Source organism: Paralichthys olivaceus, chromosome 7 (assembly GCF_024713975.1).
Source record: "Paralichthys olivaceus isolate ysfri-2021 chromosome 7, ASM2471397v2, whole genome shotgun sequence".
Lineage (NCBI taxonomy): Eukaryota > Metazoa > Chordata > Actinopteri > Pleuronectiformes > Paralichthyidae > Paralichthys > Paralichthys olivaceus.
The window spans coordinates 6,513,265-6,537,349 of record NC_091099.1 but is presented as its reverse complement, the minus strand read 5'-3'; the positions used below and the strand labels follow the sequence as shown (position 1 = coordinate 6,537,349).

At 41.6% G+C, this 24,085-nt stretch overlaps 1 protein-coding gene across 2 annotated transcripts; it reads right to left on the bottom strand.

Moving 5' to 3' along the window:
• Nucleotides 1-24: 24 nt before the first annotated feature.
• LOC109639900 (protein arginine N-methyltransferase 8-B) lies at nt 25-23,329 on the bottom strand. Of its 2 annotated transcripts, none has more exons than XM_069528516.1 (10): nt 22,618-23,329; nt 18,714-18,956; nt 17,781-17,936; nt 11,912-11,975; nt 11,130-11,272; nt 10,307-10,394; nt 8,764-8,879; nt 5,493-5,643; nt 2,626-2,747; nt 25-2,208 (listed from the first exon to the last, which is right to left on the bottom strand). In XM_069528516.1, exons 1-10 carry the CDS (start codon nt 22,900-22,902, stop codon nt 2,125-2,127), a joined length of 1,452 nt encoding a protein of 483 aa, XP_069384617.1. In that variant the 5' UTR covers nt 22,903-23,329; the 3' UTR covers nt 25-2,124. The 2 variants fall into 2 exon arrangements, with proteins under 2 accessions (XP_069384617.1, XP_019959170.1); XM_020103611.2 differs by having other exon boundaries at nt 18,714-18,959; nt 22,618-23,325.
• Nucleotides 23,330-24,085: the final 756 nt, after the last annotated feature.

Below are 24,085 nucleotides of genomic sequence, written 5' to 3'. Positions count from 1 at the left end.
ATTCTTGATACAGTGACACGTGACTTGAGTTTGAACATTGCTGTTTATTCAGTATTTTAGTCGACATGACAACATGTGAAACAACATATTCAGTAGAGGTAATACACGTGGAATCAACATGCCAATTTAAGAGAATCTGTATGATCCATTTAATTATGTGAGAATCTATGTTTGTGTCTCGTTAAAGAAGGTGCTCCCTCAATTATACAATCATTCTGAATAGACTTGCCATGTACAACTGGTTGTAAGCATAAACAACTCAATAACAAGTTAACACTGTATTGTTTGTCATTATACGGCAGCTCTCAGCTCGTCGCTGCACTTTCAGGTGATTGTTGACAGCATTATTACTTCCATGCTTGTTTATAAATGAGAGACTGTGTTTTCCCCTTGTTGTGTTCACACTACACTTTGGTGACAGAGGCTGGTTCTTGGCTGTTAAACACGACGATATCATAGAAACACAAATTTAAAAAATCATTGTGTTTAAATCGTAACAGTTGATATTTGAGGCAAACGTTAAAGTGATATTTTAAAAGTATTCCAAATCAAACACCACATAATCTTTTGCCTTTGTCTCGATTGAAGAAAATGCCCCTCAGTGGATACCATGGCGATGGTGATTAGTAAGAGCATAGGTGAAGTGGAAAGATGAACTGGACGTGGGACTCGGCACAGGAGCAGTGTCTCCAGTTTTCATCATTATTACACTCGCTCCTCTGAAGACCAGAGCTCGTTACTGGCAGAAAAGCTGAGAAACACCTGGTCTCAACAGCTTCCTGGTACAAAGGGATTCATTCATGTCTTTCAGGTTGGACTAGTTAGTGTCAGTTATGTCCAGATGTAGACTGAAGGAGGAATGGCTTCCATCTGTGTCTTGAGTGATTTCTTATCTCAAACCAATAAAGAAAGTGGAAGAGTATCAGGCATAATAAAGAAGAGGAAGGTTTTGCATTTCGAGAATAAAGTCAAAATATCGAAATTTAAAGATTTAAGTACATAAACATCAGTATTGAGAATTTGCCCAAAGTTCTGTGTTGAAGGCGATGGTTGTATTCCTGCTAACTGAAATAAAGTGCAATGGGCAAATCCAAAGATATCGAAATGCTCTGTCAGTTACTTCTTTAATGTTTCTCTGATTTAGTTTGACTTTATTCTCAACATTTGAATCTTGATTCTGTCTTCATTCTCGTGGGAAAGCTAGAGCCTAGGGTTTAGAGTCTCCATTCAAACAGAGAACCTCTGTATGATTGTCAAAATGCAGACAAAAATCTTCCTCTCTTCTTTTCTTTTTTTTTTCTTCTCATGCCTTAAATACTCCTGTAAAGGAGCGTGGCTAGTGTCTACTCGTGAAACTATAGAGAACAGATAAATGCATCAGTGCGGAATAAGAACTAAGCACTTGGGCACTTGGTCAAGGCATTTGGGATGGGCAGGTATGTTATTGGCATGTCAACATCACAGCTCAAACTGACAACACGGGGCCACGTCTGGAGTCCAAGCTGTGCAACAGTGCAAGCGTCCACACCTGTTACACACTCACAGAAAGCTACTTGTACACTGACGATGCAAACACGTTACCTTTCACATACACGTACGCAGGTTTGTCCTTGGCTGTGGTGTTCGATTGCTAGTTTTTCCCACATTGCTAAAATTACACAACTATAAATAATTATTTTTTCTGACAATCATTCCCGACAGTCCAGAGTACGACATAAGAACTATGTCTTAAATTTGTAGAAATATCTATTTGTAACAGAATGTGATCAGGACAGTAATTCATCAGTTCCGTAAGGTTCAAGTAATTGTAAAAAAGAAAACACAGAGGTACATCACTCCATCTCACACCACACGTACATCGATAATCTTTGACATTCATTGAGAATAAAAAATATTCCGGACCTCTTTTTGTCAGTGTTACATTCAGAGCTGTTTACCGTCAGCGTTACTGACTTCCTGCGTTCATCGCTCACCAAAGTGACAATAGTGATGTTGTCAGCGGGGCCCTCTCAGCCCGCCCCTCTGCCTGGTCTTTCCTGGTCTAGGGTCAGGGGAGTGTCTCCGTCTCCTCCTGGCGATCAAGGGCCGTACTCGATGGGGCACCGGCGTCCCCCTCGGTCAAAGTTAACGCATCTTGTAGTCATGAGAAATGGCCGCTTCACACAGCTGCCCTTTAAAATCCAGCTCGAAGGTAAAGTCCAAGTCGCGCTGCAGGTCAGAGAGAAACGAGGGTTTGCACTTAAATTGCACGATTTGACTCTTAATTATGTTCATGCACAGTATTCACTCTGTTTATAATCTGGATAATAAAATAATAATTTGAAGATGGAAGTCGTGGGGTCCTCCAGGTCCCTTTCACCTGGTGCACCCACATTAACCCCCCCAAGATGTCCTCTCCCTCTGGGGCAGGAGAGGACGCGGTCAAACATTAGAATCTGTTGTTGTTGTTCTGGAAGAGGCTGCGGTGCTACTTCCTGTTTGACCTCAGTCCAACACTGAGGGGAAAACCACCTGTGGGGGGGCCGACAACTCAGGAAATGAGTCATTTCTTAGCTGCTGCTTGGTCAGTGGTAGAATTCAACACACTGCTTTCAGAATATGAAAATGTTTTTATACAATACTCACAATGTTTTTCTCGTTGGGCTTCATGGCGATGCTGCCAACAATCTCCTCTCCTCTACGCACTGTCAAATACTCCTCCAGGTAAAACACTGTCTGCTTCCAGTGAGTGTATGATGCATCTGGAGCTGGAACACACACACACACACACACACACACACACGCACACATGCACACACACACACACACACACACACACAAGGTTAAAAAGTGCTAACCTATTTGTTAAGACTACAAATCATGCACAAATCTACAACTTCTGATATGACAGATTATTATAAAAAAAGTTTCTTATTAATGATGTCACAAACGTGGCTCTTGTCATTAGCTTATAACTGAACGATAAATAATTGATAAATGACTCATTAACCACCACAAACAAACTGTCTCAGGGGGAAGGCAACAGTAAATGATCCATGAGGCCTAATTTTTACACCCAGTTAATAATTTTCACTGCTTCCAAGGATCTGATGTCTGTGAGATCAGACTTTTAAATTCTCTGTGTGACACAGAGCATAAACACAAACAGGAAGAGGAGGAGCAGATGCAGGGAGCTGAGTCCGTGTCCTTGTCGTCGTGAGGAGCAGGTTTCTCCTCTAGAGATATAGACACTGAAGTAAAGAAAGTGGAACTGCATTCCTGACCTCTGCGCAGCTGCTCTGCTTTCATTACCATTCCACTTTGTGTCTTTTGTGCTACTTTATGTGCGTTCTTCTGTGAGTGATCGAAACACAGACAAGTAAAATCTAAAACTCAAGCCCTGAAACAAATGCAAGTGTATTCCCCAGTGGCCGGACCATCACTGATCGCTTGGCTGAGATTCAAAAGGTCAGCAACGCTTAAATCCAATTTCTGCCGGCAGCCCTGGGGCAGATGGGTAACGTTGCCTTTACAGACGAGCTCCTCGTGGGTCCACACATTAAAGGGGCTGCCAATAAGTCTGACCGGTGCACAGACCTGGCTCTCCGTCTGTGGGTACGGCTCAATAAAGAACACCGAACAGGTAGAGCCGCGTTTCGTATGCTAATTCAACAAAGCATTAAACTTTGACCTGAGTCCGTGTGCGTCTGATGGAAACTTTCTCTTTTCAAGACTGTGTGGGGAATCAATCACACACTTTGGCAACGTTTGCGTTAGATCTGTATTTGAAAGTTTTAGATGAGAAGCTGTTTTCAAAACTGACACTAGAAAACTTTCTTGACAAAAACACAGACAAAAATCAATACAAGGGAAGTGAGAGCAGAAAACGTTCTTCTTCTTCTTTTTCTTAATATTATTATTATTGTTACCTTTACTGGACCAACTGTTAAAAGCGATTTAAAACATTGTTTGTCAAAATATCAAACAATGATTAATCATAAGAAGCAAAATAAAGGAAGGAAAGAACTAGAATATACTTATATAAGATAATGAAAGAAAAATCCATTATGTTTTGGAAGCGATTTAAAAGAGGATAAGGAGCCGGTCTGTTCTCTAACTCCTTAATAGTGGTTACACACAAAACATCAGTTTCAGACGAGCAGAACATCAGTTTCACCTTCTGTTTCCTAGCTCATTTCATTATTCAGTATTTGTTTAGAGATGTACTTCACGCCAACACCACTAGAGTTCAGTCACACACTGATTTTAGACCCAGGCCACACCACTACATCAGTGTCTTTAAACCCTCGCCAAGCTCCACATTATAAAACTGTATTTTATCTACAAACAGAGGAATTTCTAATCATCACAAAGAAAAATGACAGAGTCAATTAAGTCGAAACACAAACAGACTTCTTACATTTCCTGTTTGGGAGAAATAACCAGGTTATTTATTAGTGTAGAAGCCGCACAGCTCCAGGATGAAACTGCTGAACGTCAGATTTATTGTACGTTGGGCCACCGTAATGCTTTGAGCCTGGTTGTACTTCAGCTGTATCAATACTACATGTGACTGGTGAAGTTGTCCTGACGCTGACGGACTGAATTTCAGACCCCTGGGGGTTTAATTTCCAACATTAAATGTCAACAGTAATGCAAACCAGTATTTTTAAAACAAAACACTAAAGACAAATCAGTCATGTGATCAATGCCCTTTAGAACCATTTACTGACAGAGACGTTTGTATTTATCTCGGACAAGGAGGTGAAGTTTTTCTGTGTTTGTTGGTTGGTTTTTGTATTCGTTCGTTTGTTCGTTTTTAAGCAAGATTACACAAAAACAGGATGGAGCTTGGTGGAAGGAAACAGTATGAGTCAGAGAAGAATCCATTATGTTTTGGTGCAGGTCTGGATCATGGTCCGGATGCAGGATTGTTTTTAATGACTTTCCTCTTCAGCCTTGGTTGAGGTATACACTCTATACCTAGTATCATTCTAGTTTGTTTAATACTTTATATGTGAAGCACTGTTTCTGAATTTGGTCCCTTGTTAGTTGTTAATTATTGTATTGTTGTGTTGCGCTGTTTTGGCTTTTTATATTTTTCCACCCAGGGACGACAGATGCAATTTAGCTTTTTACCAAACTCTGGCTCACTGGGTTGTGTTGGGAATGGCCCCTGATAAATAAACTAATGAATAAACAAATAATTCCTCTCTTGCAATCGTATGAAGTTCTTGCAACAAACAGGAAATATATCCCAGGAAACATGTTGATGTGATATTGGACACTGTCTCTCAAACTGAGGTTAAAACTGTTTTTTATGTGGAACCAAAAGAAACAAGCAGCTTCAGTCAAGATACAGAGTCTGACCACTGGAGGGGGCTGTTTCACTGTGGATGTTTTACTAATACATCTCGATGGATGCAGGTGAATAAAGTTTTTAATTTATATGGTGCAGCTTTAATGCTTTGGAGCTGCAGGTGTAATGTAAGGGACAGCGTGCAGCCTCTCACCGGTACTAAAACCAGTCTTCTTGTGACACTTGGTGAACTCGATGTTGAAGTAGGTGACCAGAGCGTGGATGTAGTCGTTCCTCTGGATCTGCAGGCAGAACGCCGAGGTGAACGAGAGGTCCTCCGGCTTCACTGTGTAGATGTCCACCTCCTGAAAGAGTAAAGACGTGGACTTGTTTCACATTTATCTGGACCATACAGACACAACTACGGTGGTCAAGAGCACTCAACGCACTGCAAATTAAGAAAACGCTTGGTGAAGTTATTAAGGTCTGCTTCTCGTCAGTGATGATGGGACTACACAAAGCCGGGTTCATCACTGTTTTGCGCACCCTGGAAACATTTCCGTTGTCGTTTTTACATAGCATCAAATTGATAAAGTTGTTTTCTTAATTTGCAGTTTTACCTCTTAATGATTTTTAAAGGAATCTTTCCTCTGACAGTATTCTTATTTGCTTTCTTGCCATGGGTGTGTAGTTGGGATGCTACCACAGAATGGGATGCTATGAAGCTACCACAGAACTACTGCTAATGGAATAAACCCAGATGTAATTTCATGTTTAATGCAAAAAGATGAGAAACAGCATTAGGAAGTACAGTTCCCCCTCTTCCTGCAAGAGATATTGTGTCACCACCATAGAGTGTATATAAAGAGGTCACCACCCAACCCTACTGGGACAGTCCCAGTATAACCTCATTGATAAGGAGAAGTCATTCACGTTACTGGTTTCCTTTTGTAATTCATGCATAACGGTGCTACCAAGCCAAATCTGTAAATGCCCCCTGGTTCCAATCAGTCTAACAGGATGTCTGATATCTCATCATCCCGCTAGCCCTGGCCACTTTCATGGAGGAACATGTGGTCCCACATCTCGCTCTGCTGTCGTGTGTGCCAACAGTAACTGATTGCCGAGTAACAGAGGCGGAGTGCGGCTCACCTGGAACCTACGCCACAGGGTAAACATGTAGGCAGAGGTGTGATAATCTAGTTTCATGTACCATCGACGCTAATAGATGCTCGCTCAACAGCTTCGGTGCCAGGTGCCACATTTGCTGCGGAGGAATGAGCCTTATGTTTGCTGGCAATAAAAAAATCACTGCAATATTTATGTCAGATTCTCTCCGTTGTCATATTTACTAGATATTCACTGTGTTCGTGCATGTCTTTACCATTTCAAAGTAAAGACAGTTTTAAGATAATTATTATGCAGGTTGTTAATGTTAAATTGTTTATTTTCTGCAGGATCATACCTGGCAATGACGCTCACTGAGTATTGTTACCGAGGTTTCACGCAGCAGTTTAATAACATGAGGTCCTGTGTGTACCACTCCACAACCTTAATGAGGTCAGTCAGTAATCCATTTAAACACAATAAAGCTTGTCAACGGGGCAACATTGCTGTACGGTTTTTTTCTCCAAAGACAAGCAGCATCCCCAGCAGCTTCATAGAGATTTTCATTAAACTCTCATGTCTGATAATATCTCTACCGTCTCACTGTATTTTTATAATGAAAGGAAAACAAATGTTTGAGCATCGAAGGTAGAAAAGAAGCTAAAGTCGAGGTATGATCACGCAGCAGTATTCCTCCGGGAGAGAGGTGAGACGGGTCCGAGCCGTCTAATCAATGCCCGCGATAAGAAGGTCACCGTGACGAGGAGCACAATCAGCAGGAGAAGACAGGCGGCTATTGACATGCATGGCACAGCTCAACCTGATCAGTCTAATCCACAGAGACGGACAGACGGGGCCACACATCAAGGTTGAACTCTACCAGCAGAGGCACATCTCACAACATGGTTACCAATCACTTAGCGTCTCTAACGAGTTATATCTGTGTGTTTTATCACTGAAATCATGCTCTAATGTACCAAGACTATAAACTACACAATAAAATCACTCCTTAGTTATCATTCATATAGTTTTCTCCACAGCTGACTGGCAGAAGATGGTGGTTATGACGTTCATAATAATTTAATCTTCAGCATAATACCACATCTCCCGTTGAAGATTGTGATATGATCAACAACTTCAGACCATTTAAAAGTAGTTGCAAGAACTAAGTTGAAATGCTGAAGGTGAAACTGAAATTCTTAAGATCATGTATCTATGAACACTAGCTCTATTACTCTCTTCTAAATGCCTTGTGTAAATAGTTAATGAGATTGTTCCTCAGAATCAGTTTTAGTGACACGGAAATTCCATTTAATTGGAAAAATATGTATTTGTTGACTTCATAGCGATGTTTCGACTTTATTGTCGACATTTCTGCTCCGTTCACGAATTACAAAAAATATCTTCCTCTTATTAAGTCTGGTTATTCCTCGCATTTTGACTTTATTCACAAAATGAATCTTGAGATTTCCACTTAATTCCTCTTCTCATTTTCTTATGTCTGACCCTAATACTGTTCCGTGCCGTGTTGTGAGAATCTTTCCCCAAAAGTGTATAAAATCTCAAAGTAGTTTCCCAAACGACAAATACAAAGCTTCCAGAATAAAATTGAGACAGTGAGACAGAAGGAGCAGGAATAGGAGACATCAGGATCGTCTTTTTAAAAGACACAAGGCTAGAATTTGAGGAAATTTGACATGATGTTACACGCTCTTGTACAGTAGGTGGCGGTGTGCACCTCAACTTGTTTGTAATCTGCCAGTAACCTGAGAGAAGAAGAGAAGAAGGCAGCATGGATGGAGCCACAGGAAACCAGAGATTTCCCACTGGTCGGTTTGAAGTTCACATAGTAGTTCTGTGTTCTGTGTTTTCCACTGGGTCCCGTGGCTCCTCTGCTGTGGTGTTACAAGACCTGTTGCAGGCTAGTTTCAGTTAACTTGCTTAGTGTTAGCTAGCTAGCTCTATATTAGTTCACAAGCTAACTTTAATTCCATCAGTTTACTAAACTTAGTGTTAAAGTAGTTTTCCTTCAGCTCAGTATGGGTAAGAGGTTGAAATGCCTGTTAAAGTGAGGTTTAGTTTTATATTTGTATTTAAATGGTGAGTTTACTCTGGTACAGGCCTGAAACATATTTATATACATATGTGAGCACTTTCTTCATTGATACTAAACTGAAAAAATCCATGAGGTGTTTCCAAGATGGAGGCTGAACCAGGATCTGCACAACGTAATGTATGTGTTCTATGTCTTGTTTTTAAAAAATTACCATTGGAATCACTTTACCATTGGAAATTTAGCTAAAGGGCTGTATGTGACATGTAGCCAGGCTTTGTGATAAAACAGCTCTCAGTCAGAATCTGATCAATATTTCACTGACCTTGACCAAGCAGGAGTTGGTCACCACCTGTTTGGGGTCCACTACGTCCACCAGCGGTTCCCTCATCGCCACGTTACGGATACATGTCATGTCAAAGCCATACACGTTCTCCCACCCTGTAAAGTACAGCAGCCTTTCATTGTTTTAAAACATTTTTTCAATCTTTTATTCTTATATTGCAAATGAATGAGAAATCTTCTTTCCGTGGTTTTATGCAGTTTCTAGGGTCACATGAGGTGTAAACTTCATAAGTAAAACAACACTAGTTGTGGCTTTTCTTAAAATACTTCGGACCACCGGTGTTTTGGAACGATGTTCATTTCAGATATTGATCTGAAAACATGATGTTCCTTGAACGCTCTTACCTCGGGTATCCTCTCTGCTTAGGCTAAATCAACTCATACATTATTCATTCGGTTCCTTGAAATATTTGCTGTGACCCAAAAGGAGAGAACTACTTGAGCATGCAGAAGAACTGGTGCTAATGAACAGGTCACAAACCTCCAGGGGCTTTTTGCAATACTGTATTTGCATTGCATGCTGCCAACTTATATAAAGCAGAGGAGAACTAATGACCACAGAATGCTCTCAGGATACTGGAGTATTTCACCGGGCCACTTACTCGGCCTAAAGGTCAATTTTGGCCATCTGCCTGGAGAAAGAGAAGTTTGTGGTCAATATCTGCACTCTACTCACTTCAGTCTGACCTTGTGTCTGCTCCTGAAATACACAATAATGGCCGACTAAATTGAAGTATGATGGGAAGGCTGGCGATGCAGTGAGATAGAGCAATATGACTTTCCCCGGATATTATCTAGTGCACTGTGGTTGTATAATTTCCCAGCTGCATGGGGAGAGTGAGTAGGAGGCCTATGGGCCATTGTGCGCTTTGCCTGTTGTGATCTGGGTTGTGCAGTGGCTTTGGTGCTGTTCCCATGCTTTGTGTCCGGCAGAAAAACCATCACCCACAGTGTTCCTGGCAGGTTTGGAGTGCGATGAAACACAGATGGAGATGATTGGTGACTTATAATAATATCAATTATGGCCCCTGGTTTTATGCTCCCGGGGAAAAGTTCAGAGTCATTTGCCGAGCTCGAGAGGTTGTGGGCTGTGTGAGTGCAGCCACAATTGTGTGACTACAATGTGGATGATGTTGAACAGGGATGGCTCATATTATAATGTAGAGACATAATCCTGGTTTTAGACACATGAGAGCTACACAGTGTACAGAAGGGACAGAACATGAACAGCTCAGCTCAGTACAGGACAAGAATTTCACACTGCAACTTCAGGTAATAGGAGCGCTCAGCATTGTGGTGGAAAAAATACTGTATTTAGATCAGTGTCAAATATGCTGGATGATGTGAAAAATACAAATGTACAAGTAAAAGTCCTGCATCAATAGGCTGTCTTCAGTAAAAGAGCAGTAAGAGATGCAAAATGTAGTGTTCCATCTATTATTCCATATTTTACTTGGTAAATGCACTTCGTTATTTTCCACCACCAACATTCACACACACACAAACTCTCACTCTGAACTTACAATGTATTTTAAAGTCTTTGTACTGCCTGTCTTCGATGGCCACCACGTAGAGTGAGGCACGGTCAGGGAACATTAATCCACCGGGTTTCTGTTTGACAAATGAGGTGAAGAAATGACTCAGCAATTAATCCTGAACACATTAAAAAAAGGTGTTGATTACAGCGTCAGTGACATTTCATTTCTCAGACAAGAACAGGTTTAAATTATTGAGCTGCTCCTTCTGCACGCAGACTGGATTTATAACAACATGAAAACAATTATTTTCCCCAACAATTATATGAATATGAGGTAGTAGTTCATAAAAATCTTTCTTACTTTATAGACTTGATGAAATTGTGGTACAACATACTATTGCATGTGTGTTGAGCAGTTAGCAGTGAAGTAAACAATTATTTTAAAGCTTTGGTTTGTGAGATTATATTGAGTTTGATGATATGGGTTATTCGTTATTAAATAAAATACTTTTCAGCCTGGAATTGGAGACGTATTGTCCATCTTTATGTACAATCTATGATCTCCACTGGTAACCTTCACTTCAGTTACACCATTATAATTAAAAAATGTCTGCCGTTTGAAATGATTCATATCAAACTACAGAAAAAATATTTTGCAAGGACACAAGCTCACCAGCTGAAAAGGTTGTAAAAGCATTTTCTTCGATGGAAATTTCTACTTCAATACCTTCCGTGTAGATGCTGTTGTTTTATTCGCTGAAATTACATTTCTGGTTTGTTTTGCCCCACTTATCTTAGTCCTTCATATTATTATGTGACACACAAACAAATACTGTGTCACTCTTTCACACAGACTCCATATGTCATACCAGCCACTTGTCCCTGGCAAAGATTACGGTGTTGAGCATGGATTCGTAGAAGAGGCAGTAGCCCATCCACTCGGATATGATGATGTCGACCTTCTCAACGGGAAGCTCCACCTCCTCCACCTTGCCCTTGAAGATGGTGATCACTGAAACACACGTGACAAAATAAAGCAGTTAACACAAAAATCTTGGACCGATCAGGCCTAAACATATAATTTAGGAATACACTAACTAGACAAGTCTACACTATCACATCTTTCTGTTCTTATGGAGATTAGTGGAGGTGCCTGTGATGAGCTGAGTTCATATTTGTTTATCGGCCTAGACAAATAGCTGCAGAACAGTTTTCTTGGTGATACAATGCCACATGGCCCCTGTTACTCCAACTATTGTCAGCTCGTCTTTCAATTACTTGTGCATACTTGATATTCATAGGTTTAGAGCTGGGGCGTTTCCTGACAGGAAGGTTTATGGTACTGTTATTTGGTAGATGCATAGTCAGTGGCTCGGCCAGAAACTTGTTTTCACGTTTGCAGAGGTGTCATGTTTAACATAAGCTGAAGGTGTGTTTAAAGGTGGGAATACAAAAAAGACTGGTGCAGTTAAACCATCCTCTCGGTTTAACTGTCGTCCACCCCTCCTCTTCTCCTTCTTATGCATCTCCCCTGCCAGCGTTCCCTCCTTCCTCTACATGTTGGTCACGGCTGTAACCTATTTGCTGCCCTTCGCAGGCTGAAAAACAGTGTCATCAAAACAGAGCGATAAGGAACAGCAGCAGCTCTTACCGCTGTGGAGGTGGTTGGACTTGATGATTCTCTCGGAGTACTCTGATATACTGGAACATTCAATCTAGCAGAAAAGAAAGGGAAAAAACGAATTAACCGACCGTACATTAAGGACTATGATGCTTCCTGGAAGAATATACTGAAAATCCACATGTCGTCAGTTTCCCTATAATGCAGAACTCTTACTGGTGTACTGAAAGAGAAGGTGTCTTCAATTTGACTTTATAACACAAAAGGGGTTCATCCTAATGTGTTGTGTTGCATAAGCTGATGATATTCTCATTATATTTTTCTTTATGTTCAACCTTAATGTTGGATAGCTGTGGCTTAGGAGATAGAGTGGGTGATCCGCTGTAGAAGATGAGTGGGTTAGAGGACGACGAGTATTGAAAGGTGCTTTTTTAAATACAGTCCATTTACAAGTTGCAGTTAATTTAATTTTATAACATAGGATAGATGGAGAACATCACCACGTATGTGTGAAGGTCGAGGTTAGGTTATCTTTGTTGTCCCACCAGGGGAAATTTGCTGTGCGTCAAGAGTTCGCCAAGAGACAAAAACACAGTAAATCATCATCCACAATAAAACACATTTCAGCAAGTTCCCTTTTAAACTTAACACCTACAGGCAACAGAGTCAAAGGTAACTAGCTGTCAAATAAACTTAAAGTGAAAAGTAGAATAAAGTAGTATAAAGGTGCATTCTGGAAGAAATACTTGCGCATTGAAAAATGTATTGAAGCAGAGTGAAGTTACAGTATTTGTTCACTTTTCACCTGTGCGTAAGACAGATCATGTGTCTTCATATACTACACAAGGATGCTGTTTTACTATTGCCACAGCACCCTCCAAATCTGTCTGTGATGTGGAATACAGACCAACCTCAGAGCTGCATCTTTATTTTGGGTTCATTGCTCCGAGCAGGAATCTGTCTGCAGCCACCCATGAGGGGATCTGTGGGTTAGATGTGTTTAGAGAATGCCTGAATGAAACACTCGGGGCCTTCACCTGGTTAAAAAAACATGGAATTGTGTTATGTCAGATGACGACGCTTTGACAGTTAAAAGGAAAAAATGGTGGATGTGAGCCACGATTGTGTGAGTTTGTGGAACCTTATCATAAAAGGATTTTCCTTTTGGTTTTATCACTTATTGTACATTTGTGACGTGTGAGAGCTGAAGGCAGCGAGTATGAGCAAGTGGTTTTATCATTTGACTTCCTGCACTGAGGTTAATGAAGCATTGTGGCAAGAGTACTGGAGTCAAGCTGAAAATAGAGGAAGGTAAATGAATATAAAAGGATGGATTGTATTTTATCAGAGAGGCTGAAGTGCTGTCAGAGCATCTCGCTGTAAGTAATTAAGGTGACAATTAGTCGCTGCTCAACAGCAAGCAGCCATTTATCCCTAATGTAACCTTCCACCATAGTTCCATTAGTCTTTTTACATTTTTTAGATTGCTCTCACATCACTGCTCTTGTTCTATTTGTCTCCTCTGTAGAATATCTGCAGCTTCTCCTCCTCCTTTATTCGTTTTCTGTCCTGTCCTCTTTCTAAATCCTGAGCTCTTTCCTTTTCTTTTGTAATTCCCCTCCTGTCCACCAATCCTCCTTTCAGGCCTGATTTATGGGGCCGCCAGCAACAAGAGAGTTATAATTCAATAAATCTCCATTATTCATCAGAATAAACTGTGGACATTTCTAGTAAACACTTTTCAAATAAAACGGGGAGGCATTCGTCAATAGGCTTTTCCAGCACCAGTTAGTCTGAGGGTATAAATTTTCACTCGAGGGTGTACACTGTGGTACACTGTGCCACCTGGGGACTCTGTTTGTTAAAGGTGTACAGACTTATTCATGCTGCAAGTGAAATCCATCTGGTCCCAATCAAACAGAGTACTTTTGAATGAACTCGAGGTGCTCCAGATCATAAAAAGTCAAAGCCAGGCTGGGACCATTGTGGAGAACTGATGAATTGAAGCTGTGCCTCAGTCTCTCGTGGAGGACCGAGGTCTCTGCAGTCTTTTATTTTGGAGGCAGGAACTGATTAGGCCTTAATGGGCAGCACACCAACTGTTGGGTGCACAAATGAAGTCATATAATTTTGAATATTTCTATTTTTCGTCTCAACTCACTACAACATACTTATTGTTGGTGAACCTGCTTTCTCAAGTTGACTCTGGACTTTCACCTTGTGAGAAAACCTGTGTTTTAATGATGCTGCTCTTGTGACTACTTTTATTTCTTTAAAGCTTTAAACCAAGCAAGACGCCGTTATACAAAAAAAATAATCAGCTGGATCTTTGCCAACTTTGAGAAAATAATGGTGGTGGTAAGCCACAATATTAAAAGGAAGAATGAGGTATTTTATTTTGGAGTAAGGAACTGATTAGGGCTTAATGGGCAGCGGACCAACTGTGAGGTGCACAAATTAAAGTAACATTATGCAACCGTGTTAGCTTATAATTTCAGTTTGAATATAATTTGGGGGTTCACTGACTTAAAAAAGGGAGAATGGTGACACTTTCATTCCCACTTTGAGTAAAAGCTAAATCATTCTTACACCAAAATTAGCAGGTACGCGCAAGTAAGAAGGCAATTAACTCCTTTCACATTGCATCACGTTTTCACAGGTACTAAATGTTTGACATCACAAATGTCCTGTCCTTGCCGTCTCGCCTTATCAGCACATTCACCTGGAAGTTTCAAAGTATTGACCTGGGAGTGAATGCTGATTGAGCAAATTCCCATAGCAGAATAAAGCATGATGGTAGTGTGTAATGTTTTTAATGACTGGTGGAGAAGATGTTATAGTGTTACTTTAAGTCATATTAATTTATGAAATTGCAACACAATACAACATACATGCTGGGAATTAAGTTTTGGTTTCTAGCTGAGGTCTCTAGTTTTCCCACTGAGCATGGATACAGGACACTGCCTCCCTGCAGCAGCCCTATTCTCTGCTCCCTATTAGTCGAGGACCCGTCAGGAGGCTGTTGGTGGTGCCCACAGCCTTCTGGCATTGCACTGATCCATCTGCCCATTAAAAATCTGTCAGTATCAACTGTGCAAACATACAGCGATGCCTAATGTTACAGCAGGTGTGAGGAGAAGGCATGTGCACCTTTAGGAATACTTGGACACATGTATGTGTGGCTATTCTGTTTTTGTGCTGCTAGCCCTCTAATTGGCAATAATACTTCATCTCTTGCTTGAAGCTCTGGCAGAAGAGACAGCCATTAGCCATGTGTCCATCAGAGTCACGCCTCACTGGGAGAACAGAAGCCTCAAGGCGTGTTTACATAGTCAACACTCACACACATGCTGCCTATTGCTCCTCACTAGAGTCAAGAAGAGTCACTGTCACTCTGCTCATCCTTGTAGACTAGATCTTCTCTAAAGCTTCTGACTTGGCTCAGGTGTTGTGGCATTTTTCCGTTCTGAGTGGAAATATACAGCATGTTGGAAATAATTAGTTTAGCCTAACATTTCTGAAGGTTACTCTCTCATTCATTGGCTGAGACACAAACACAGTCACTTGACAGCAGATTCACTGAGAAACGCTGGTGACTTTCTTCAAAAGAGAAGTGTGTTCTGACCACAGGGACCTTAACATGATACAAAAACCTCATGCATCAATATCTCCTTAACTTTGGCACTTTTGTGTAATGCCGAGTGCAGCATCTCAAGTACAAGACCACTCATGAATGAGTTAATTTATTCGCCATATTTCTCCTCATTTGAGGGTCACGCTGGGGCTGGAGCCAATCCCAGCTGACTTTTGGCAAGAGGTACAATACACACTGGACATGTACTTGACTGGAGGATCTGGAGAAGAAAAGCAAAACCTGAGCGAATCCCAGTAATCTTCAGCCCCCTTCCATGAGGCTAAACCCTACTAGCTGGAAAGTCGTACCACAAATGTGGTAGAAAGCAAAAACAGAAGAGAAATTTCACTTTAAACTACAAAAACAGGATGATAGATAAAGGGAGGGAGGGAGAAACTGAGTGAGGCAGCAGATGGCAAGAAGGCAAACAAACAGACAAGGCAACACATGCACATCATCATACACAAACGCATGAGGTCAAACAGTAAAGCTCACAATGATTCTCTTGGAAATTCCAAGGTAATTATTCCTTCCCTGAAGCAAATATACACTGTCTGGAGCCTCCATACAAAAATAACAGGGCGAACATGCAAACACATGGACCAGCTGTTTGTGATAAACCCAGAACCTCCCTGCTGTGGCAGCAGCGCTAACCACTGTACCAACGTGCCACCCAATAAATACATAAAATGATTTATTGTGGTCCCGGGAGGGATCAGATCCTGTCAATGTGCACTGCAAACAAACATTAGAGCCTGAGTCCACACATTAAATAACCATGTTTGCCTCGAATGGGTGCACTTTTGCTTCTGAGCATTGACTGTATATCGACATGGATGACATGACAGCTGTCTCGATTACCTGCTGGGAGCTGTCTTCAGTACATAAACCCTGACCTCTCCGTGTTAGCAGATGGGACGTAGACCAAACATAAGTCAACATTTGATGCCTTTGCTGCAAGAGGTACATTTTGGCTTAATTTCTGAATCCTGGGCAGAAGTGGAGATGCTTCGTCCATCTTTATATACAGTCGATGTTGATGACTGCAAGTGGCTGTGAGTGGTTTTACATTATAAAGACTGATCACACTAAACACACAAGTCATTTACTGTACCTGTGACTGTTTAGTTGAAATCCCACATTCTGATCTTATTAGCCGCAGCAATCTGTTGTGTAAACACAGTTTCTGTTTATAACGATCGAGAATGTTACTTTGATGCTGTAGGGCTTTTTAGTGACTTGATTTTGGAGAAAATATTCAACCATAATTAAAAAACAAACAAATAGAAATAAAGTATTTAATTATAATTTTGGATTGTTTTATATTACATCTAGAAATCTTTAGTTTTAAAGTGGGATACAAATGTGAGATACTCTACTTGGGTTTTAGTGTATCAGGGTATGTCGCTCTGACATATGGAATTTCGCACCATAGAGTCTTTTACAGGGACTCAGTCGATCCAGAGTTTAAGTTATCATTTTAATGAGGTTCATATGATAGAATGATGTTGTTCTTGGCCCAGAAACCAGTCCGTCCACCTTCCACCAGACCCAGCTTTTATGCCAAGCTTTATAAGCCTCAGGTAAAGGAAGGTGTGAGTTTTTGGGGCGATCCAAAACTTAAAGGATCTAAGTCAAAAGTAAGGTAAATCCCTGAAATTTTGGCCCCACTTATGTATGAGGCTCAAACCCCGCCAGATAGACGGCAGTTACTCAAAGGTGACGTAAAGCACAAAGTCAAGAGATATTTAACTTTAAAGTAGAAAAACAGGAATATAGAAAGAAGGGGGAGAGAAGAAGGACAATCATACAACATGAGGTTGCATATCGTCAACCAGTATAATGCAGAACAAGATGGAAATATTCAAGTTAATAATTCCTTCCCTGAAGCAATTATATGCTGTCTGGAGCCACAATGCAAAAATACATTCCACGTAGTCAAGCTAGCGGTGTGCATCCAGCAAGTAGTCTCAGACATGTCCTGACTAGCAAATACGTCTGCTCCAGTACGCGATAACAGCGAAAGCTATCAAATCGCCACGGCTCATTCCGTCAACCTGCCTGAGAGGCTGCACACTCTTATCACCTGCCTGTCAGACAAGATATTTCTGGAAGATTACAGGGAAGCTGACAAAAACATTCCAAATGCATGTACCAGTCATACACATGTCGTACATGTGCAGCTTGTGAGGCTGGGCGCTGTGGCCATTAGCCCTCTCAATGGTTGGGCATTATGACGCTCCACTGGAAGGACACAGGTCTTACCCCATACACGTGCTTCGCCCCAGCCTTGGCCGCAAACATGGACAGGATCCCGGTCCCGCTTCCGACATCCAGCACTATTTTGTCCTTGAAGACATGCTTGTTGTGGTACATGGAGTTCCTGTAGGTGAGCGTCCTTACCTCGTCCTTCAGCATCTCCTGGTTAAAGCATATGATTAATGATATCAGGAAAATGGTATCACAGCTAAAACCCCCCAAGGGGAGGGATGATTTGTTAAATTAAAATAACTGGCCAGACGTTGAGATGTGTGGATTTGCTGTGATAATCTGCAGCGGAGCATTGACAAATAACCAACAGGCTTCACCTAATCTATCCATCACTATTCTATCACAGACAAATGGCTCTACAGTTAAATCCATTATCTGTGTTTCTGAATAAGCTCTGTCTGGTCTCTGTCTCTCTCCACAAATGTGAAGACTTTTAAGAAATGACAAAAATAAGTCTGACCTACATTCAAAAATACAAAATGAAAACATTCTCACAGGTCAAACAGGGAACATGTTCTTTTTATAGAGACTCTAATACTTTGTCTCCTCTTGAGAATGCAGCTGAACTCTGAGGGAAGAGATAACCAAAGAGACACATTATCTTGAATGGTAGCACCTATAGAGGGAGAACGATTATTTTAAGTCCTAAATCATGTCTCGTTCTCGATAAGGACGGAGAAAGTTTAGAGAGTTTTAAAGTTGCAACATTCCCAAGGAATCATGGATTACTTCACAGCCAAAGCATGGCATACTGTATGTCTAGGGTCCTGCAGCCAATGGGGGACCTTGGCCTCAGGATTTTGACAGTTACAGTTATTGAAATTGTGTATCACTTAACTTTAAATCGTGTAGCATGATTCGCATTTGTCTAATGCTCAATTCAGAAGAAGAAACTTTTACGTAATTCTCACTGTAACGGAACAGTACCTCGTGGATACCGAAATGGGCATAGGAGTCAAAGTAGTAGTCTCGTGAGGTCATCTCCTCTGGATTAAGGAACTTGGACATCTTGCCCCGTCCCGGACAGCTCGGGAGGTTGGCGGCGTGGGGCGTGTGTGGTGGGAGAGCGGGCCTCGTCACGTGCTGGATGGAAGGCACAGGTTTGGGCAACGAGGTGGGCTGTGCCGACTGGGATGGGATGATGCGGATTGGCTGTGGCTGCGTCTGTGGCTGCTGGAGAGCGGAGAGATACAGATTAAAAAACACTTGACCCGACTTTTGGCAAGTTAACACCTTTTGGCGCAAGAATGAAAACAAGGACAGGAAAGCAAATCAGATGATGTGGTTTATGTTGGAGGGCAGTAATTGGCTCAGATTCATTATCCATTGCCCTTAATATTTCCATCTGCTGTCAGAGCAGAACCCCAATCTGGATCATACTCTGATCACTGACATGAAGTCTGTCAGCAGGCAGAAAGACTCTGCTCTGCACAGAGGGTACATCCATAATGGCCTGATTCTCACCTCTAAAGCCTGCTGGGAAGATCTGGCTATTGGAGTGGGTGTGAGTCTGACAGAGAGAGAGGGGGATGGAGAAACAGACGCCCAGTATCTCAGTGCTGAGCGAAGGGAGCTAATCTGCTGTTTATTCTCAGTACAATGTTCAGGCTTCTAAAAATAATTGATTGATACTTGGCACGGTGGACAGAAATATGTGCTTTCAACAGCTGACAGGGATATTCCATGACAACAGTGTATTTGATATTTCACGCGGAAGAAGAAATGTTTTAGGTTATAATGGTAAAGCAGGATTTCCATCTCAAATGTATGTCCTCTCATGTACTTTTTGAAAAATTATTTTGTGAGCAAAGTATTTTATGTTATTATTGGTGAGTCGCCAAATAACTGGGAGGCCGGAGGCTGATCTCCTCCAGCCCATTTGTGACCCTGAACCCCAAATTGTCGCTGCTGGTTTTCCCATAAATGTTTAAAATCTTTGAATGGTCAAATAAATTATTAATGCAACTGAATTTAAACCATTCCTTTGCATGTTTTAAGTTGACTACAGTGTCATTCAGAGCTCAATATGCCATACATAGCATTAGCTCTGATATAATAACAATAATATCCAGCAGTGAGTGAAATTCATCGCTTATTTCAGAGAGTTTAAATTACTGTAACATATTGACTTATCACTTCAATGTAATGCAACAGGACTGACACATAACAGAGTCAATAAGATGGATAAGTTCATTAATAGATGAAGTCGCACTGCTGTGATTTACAGCGACAGCACAGTGTGACAACATAGATATAATGCACTTAAAGTCAGATTTCTGTCAGTGATATTGATTTTCCTTGTGTGAGATAATTGCCTCTTGTTTCTACTCCCTTTGTCTTTATTTATTTCTTTAAAATGAGGTACAATTTTTATTTTTGTCACAACGTGGCACACCGACACTGAAACTCACAGTAGAGAGATAACAATGAAATCTGAAGCAGACATTCATCTTCTTAGTTTTTGTCGTCCTGTTGGTGATCCCCTGACTATTCAATTACAATCATCATCGATCTAAAGTTCTTTGGGTAATGACTAGATGTCTGCAAAAATAAAGACGTAAACCTCAGATGCACTTTAATCATGCCTCAACTTTAAATCATCACTGATAGTTGTACATACAAACTGTAACATAAACAAGTGAATAATTAATTAATGATTGAATAAATCAATAATTCATAAAATTGTACAAAACAAAAAACTGCTCTGCTTTTAAAATCTAGACAACCATAGTCCTTCCTCTTGTTTTCACAGATTTGAAGTTAACTGGTACAGCTTACATGAGTGAGGGATATATGAAAGATCCCACTTTTGATGAATGTTTAACTTTTGATTTAAAAGCAAAGACCTGCAATCGAATGTCTTAATCCTTTAATCTGTGTTGCTGATCTGCAGAGGCACAGTGCATCGCAGCCACGACAGAATTAACCTACTAACTGCGATGGAGATATCATCACAGCAACTTAATCATTATGGTCATCAGATGCACTTTGTCTGAGTCTGTGCTGTAATTGATGCTTCCCATTGAATGTTTCCATGTAGCGAGTCCCATCAAATAACAGTAAGGTCAGCAATAGGATGTGCACACTCCCAGGCTCAAAGACTGCAGATTAAATGGAGCCAACTAAAGAAATCCTCGTTGGATAAATAAATGGCGACAAGCCAATGCTATGACTCCATAATTGCAGGATAGGGCTGCAGAGGAGGTGCCACAAAATCACTGCAGGGGGACATTAAGGGATAGATTAGAGCTGACTTCACAGATTAGAGCAGCTGCAGTGATTGTAACTGAGATGGGTGGCACACGTCCCTGCTGATAAACAAACGTGAGGTTAAGAGACTGGAATCTCATCACTGCACATCTGGACTAAAGGTGAGACCTGTTATCTGAGAATACTTTTACTTGGTGCTCATATTACAGAGTCACTTTGCTCCTGTTTGGCTGTTGACCCTTGTTTGTGTAGTGTTACTCCTAAAGTCGGTGGTTGTATCCAAAGTTAGGTTGGTTGGTAAACTTGAGGGCTTTTTACTTTGGCACGGTAAAAGTAAATCAGCATCTTTCATTTTTCATACGATGGAAAATAACTTCAAACTTTTAGGAAGAAGGATCACTTTGGTTTTCTACCATCACAGCACTCAGCCACCTTTGATAACCTAATTTTTCCAAGACATGAGGGATGAGAAGGGCACAGCTCCGTCATCCTGTCTCACTCCTTTTATTGTAAGGGACCAGTTGCCTTCTTGCCCTCAGAGAGAAGCATATTGATAAAATCCTGAGAGCTCGACAAGAACTCGCTTTGAGGAAACGTTTTGTGATGAATAATGTATAATGAAGCAATATGCAGCTGTCAGCAACTTCACAGGGAGCTTGACTCTTTTAAACATTCCAAAAAAGAAGAAATGTGCATCGTTCCTACAGCATCCAACCCCTTTTGTGAATACAAATCTGGTGCATGGTCTCAATAAAACACGGGGGATCGTGGTGTGCTTGTGCTGAACACAGCCCCAGCGAGGAACCATGCAGGCAGGGTAGATGAATTCTCTGCTGCAGTGTGTCAGAACATAGATCTCACATGGAGGTGCATGTGGAGAATTTGCAATCAAAGATTTTTCAGGGGGCTGAGAGAAGTGGGGATTCAGAGACCACTCCCCTGTGCCGGTGATACGTCATTCTTCAGCTCACCCACTTCCTCAAACTCGCTCTCCACATACGCACCAACTCTCAGCTTTCTCCGGTTTGCCTGCAACGTGCTGCAGCACCTTGGACAGCGCAGGTCTGATCTCAGACCAGCAGCAAGAAAACACCTTGTTTCTCCTCCTCCTTGTTAAAACTGGTTCTTTACATTTCATTTCAAGAGAATACAGTTAGATCTTTTTGGACGTGGTCCAAATGTGTAGGGAGAACACACTTTTGGTTCCCTCCTCTCACTGTCCTGTCTGCTATAGTAAAATAAAAGTGAGAATCTTCCTCCTCACATTGAAAACACCTGCACAGCTTCTTAACCTTGGGAGTAACACGGTTTAAAAAAGAGACACCGGTAAGACTGTGCATGGAAATGTTCAAGTGCACTCGATTCTGTCTGGAAACGCTCACTCGTGTGTTATGCGTAAAATGCTGGTTGGTGGTGGAGAGGCGGTGCAAACATCCTTGCAGAGAAAGAGAGAGACTATCACTGACTTGTTGTCTCACTCACACCCAACATCAGCATTGTGTCCGAGATGCAACTTCCAGGCTGCTGCAGGACGCGCTGCTGCAGGACGCATCAGAGGCCATGTTAAGTGACCGCTCGCATTTCAGCCATGGTAAATCATAAAGGTGTTTCTCACACTTACCTCACTGCTCTCAGACTCCGCCATTTTTCTCCTGAGGAGCATGCAGCGGGACGAGTGTCTAATTCCCATAAGAGCCAGGAGAAATAAAAATGTACACACACTTGATAGAAGTAAAAGAGAAAACAAAAATGCGCCTCCTCGATCTTTTCCAGGCTCTTTTTGTTCGTCACCAATCAAATAGTTCTCATTCGCATCCCAGCCTGCAGTTCTCTTTAGAAATCCTAAGAATGTGAAAAGACACAAAACTACACCAGGTCCCAGAAGCATTGCAGCAAGCATCCCCATAGAGTGGAGCGTGTTCCATGGTGCAAAAGTTTGCAGTCCACCGGTTCCTGGAGAGCAGGAGGGGGAAAGGCATCTTTACGCATCAGCTGAGATTGAGATAAGAACGAGAGAGGGAGAGGGGAGGGGGGAGAGGGGGGGATCTGAACGCAGCGTCCTCTCCCCTGACCCGGTGAGCACAGATATGAATCTCAGAAGCCTGCCGCAGGAAAAGCAGCAGCGTGTCATGAAAAACACTGTTGTAGCTCCAGTTTGATTGATTCCTCCACCGCAACGTTGTTTCTAAAAATAGTAACGCAGCCGCTGCCGCCGCGCGCAGTGGAAGAGAGTGCATGTGCAGAAATCTGATGACTCTGGAAACGTGTGCATGAGTCTCTCACTAACACTCTGCAGCGTTAAAGTCCCCACGTGCTCATCACAGCCACTGCTGCGTTTATTCGCTCTCCATCTCGCCCGAGAAAGTTGGAGTTGGTCCACTGTGCTACAAACACACACACACACACACACACACACACACACACACACACACCCTTTGCCAGCCCCTCACCCAAACCATCACTACATTCCTAACCCTAGCCTAAACCTAATCCTAATCTTAATATTCCTCAATCTGTTGGGTGTTTGCTCAAAATGGTCCTCACAAATGTATAAGTGCAAGTGTACACACACTCACCCCCATGCGCACTCATCTCTCCATGACTTTCCTTAACCTAAACCAAACCTTAGCCTCACCTTAACCTAAACCTTAATGCAATCCAAACCTTAGCCTTAAACTTAACCTAACCTTAAAACACATGTCTTGGCCCTAAAATTTTGATATTTAAGCTTTTCGTCCCCATAAGGAAGACAAGTCCCCATTCTGGGACTCTGTGGACAAATTTAGGTCCCCACAAAATGAGTAATACCTGCAACACACGCAATCATTCAAGTTTGCACCACTCTCCCTATTAGTTTGTTTGAACTTCCATTCATTGTGGACAGCCAAACCAAAACCTAATCCTTAACTTAACCATGTCCAACCCTAACCTTAATCTAACCTCAATTCTAACTGGGCTGTCGTCCCTGTGATGTTTACTGGTTCTGACAAGGTCTGTGTTTAAGCACACACTCCAAGGATAAACTGTATCTCCCTTTCACGTAAACACCATTTTCCCTTAATGTCTCTCTCCTGTACCAGAACCTTTTA

What these genes read in the sequence shown, in the direction of transcription:
- LOC109639900 (XM_020103611.2), bottom strand. Translation starts at nt 22,902, where the DNA reads ATGGGGATGCTTGCTGCAATGCTTCTGGGACCTGGTGTAGTTTTGTGT. An exon ending in CCCATTTCGGTATCCACGAG is followed by an intron (nt 17,937 to 18,713) that starts GTACTGTTCCGT and finishes TGCTTTAACCAG; the next exon opens with GAGATGCTGAAGGACGAGGT. An exon ending in GTCCAACCACCTCCACAGCG is followed by an intron (nt 11,273 to 11,911) that starts GTAAGAGCTGCT and finishes CGTGTGTTTCAG; the next exon opens with TGATCACCATCTTCAAGGGC.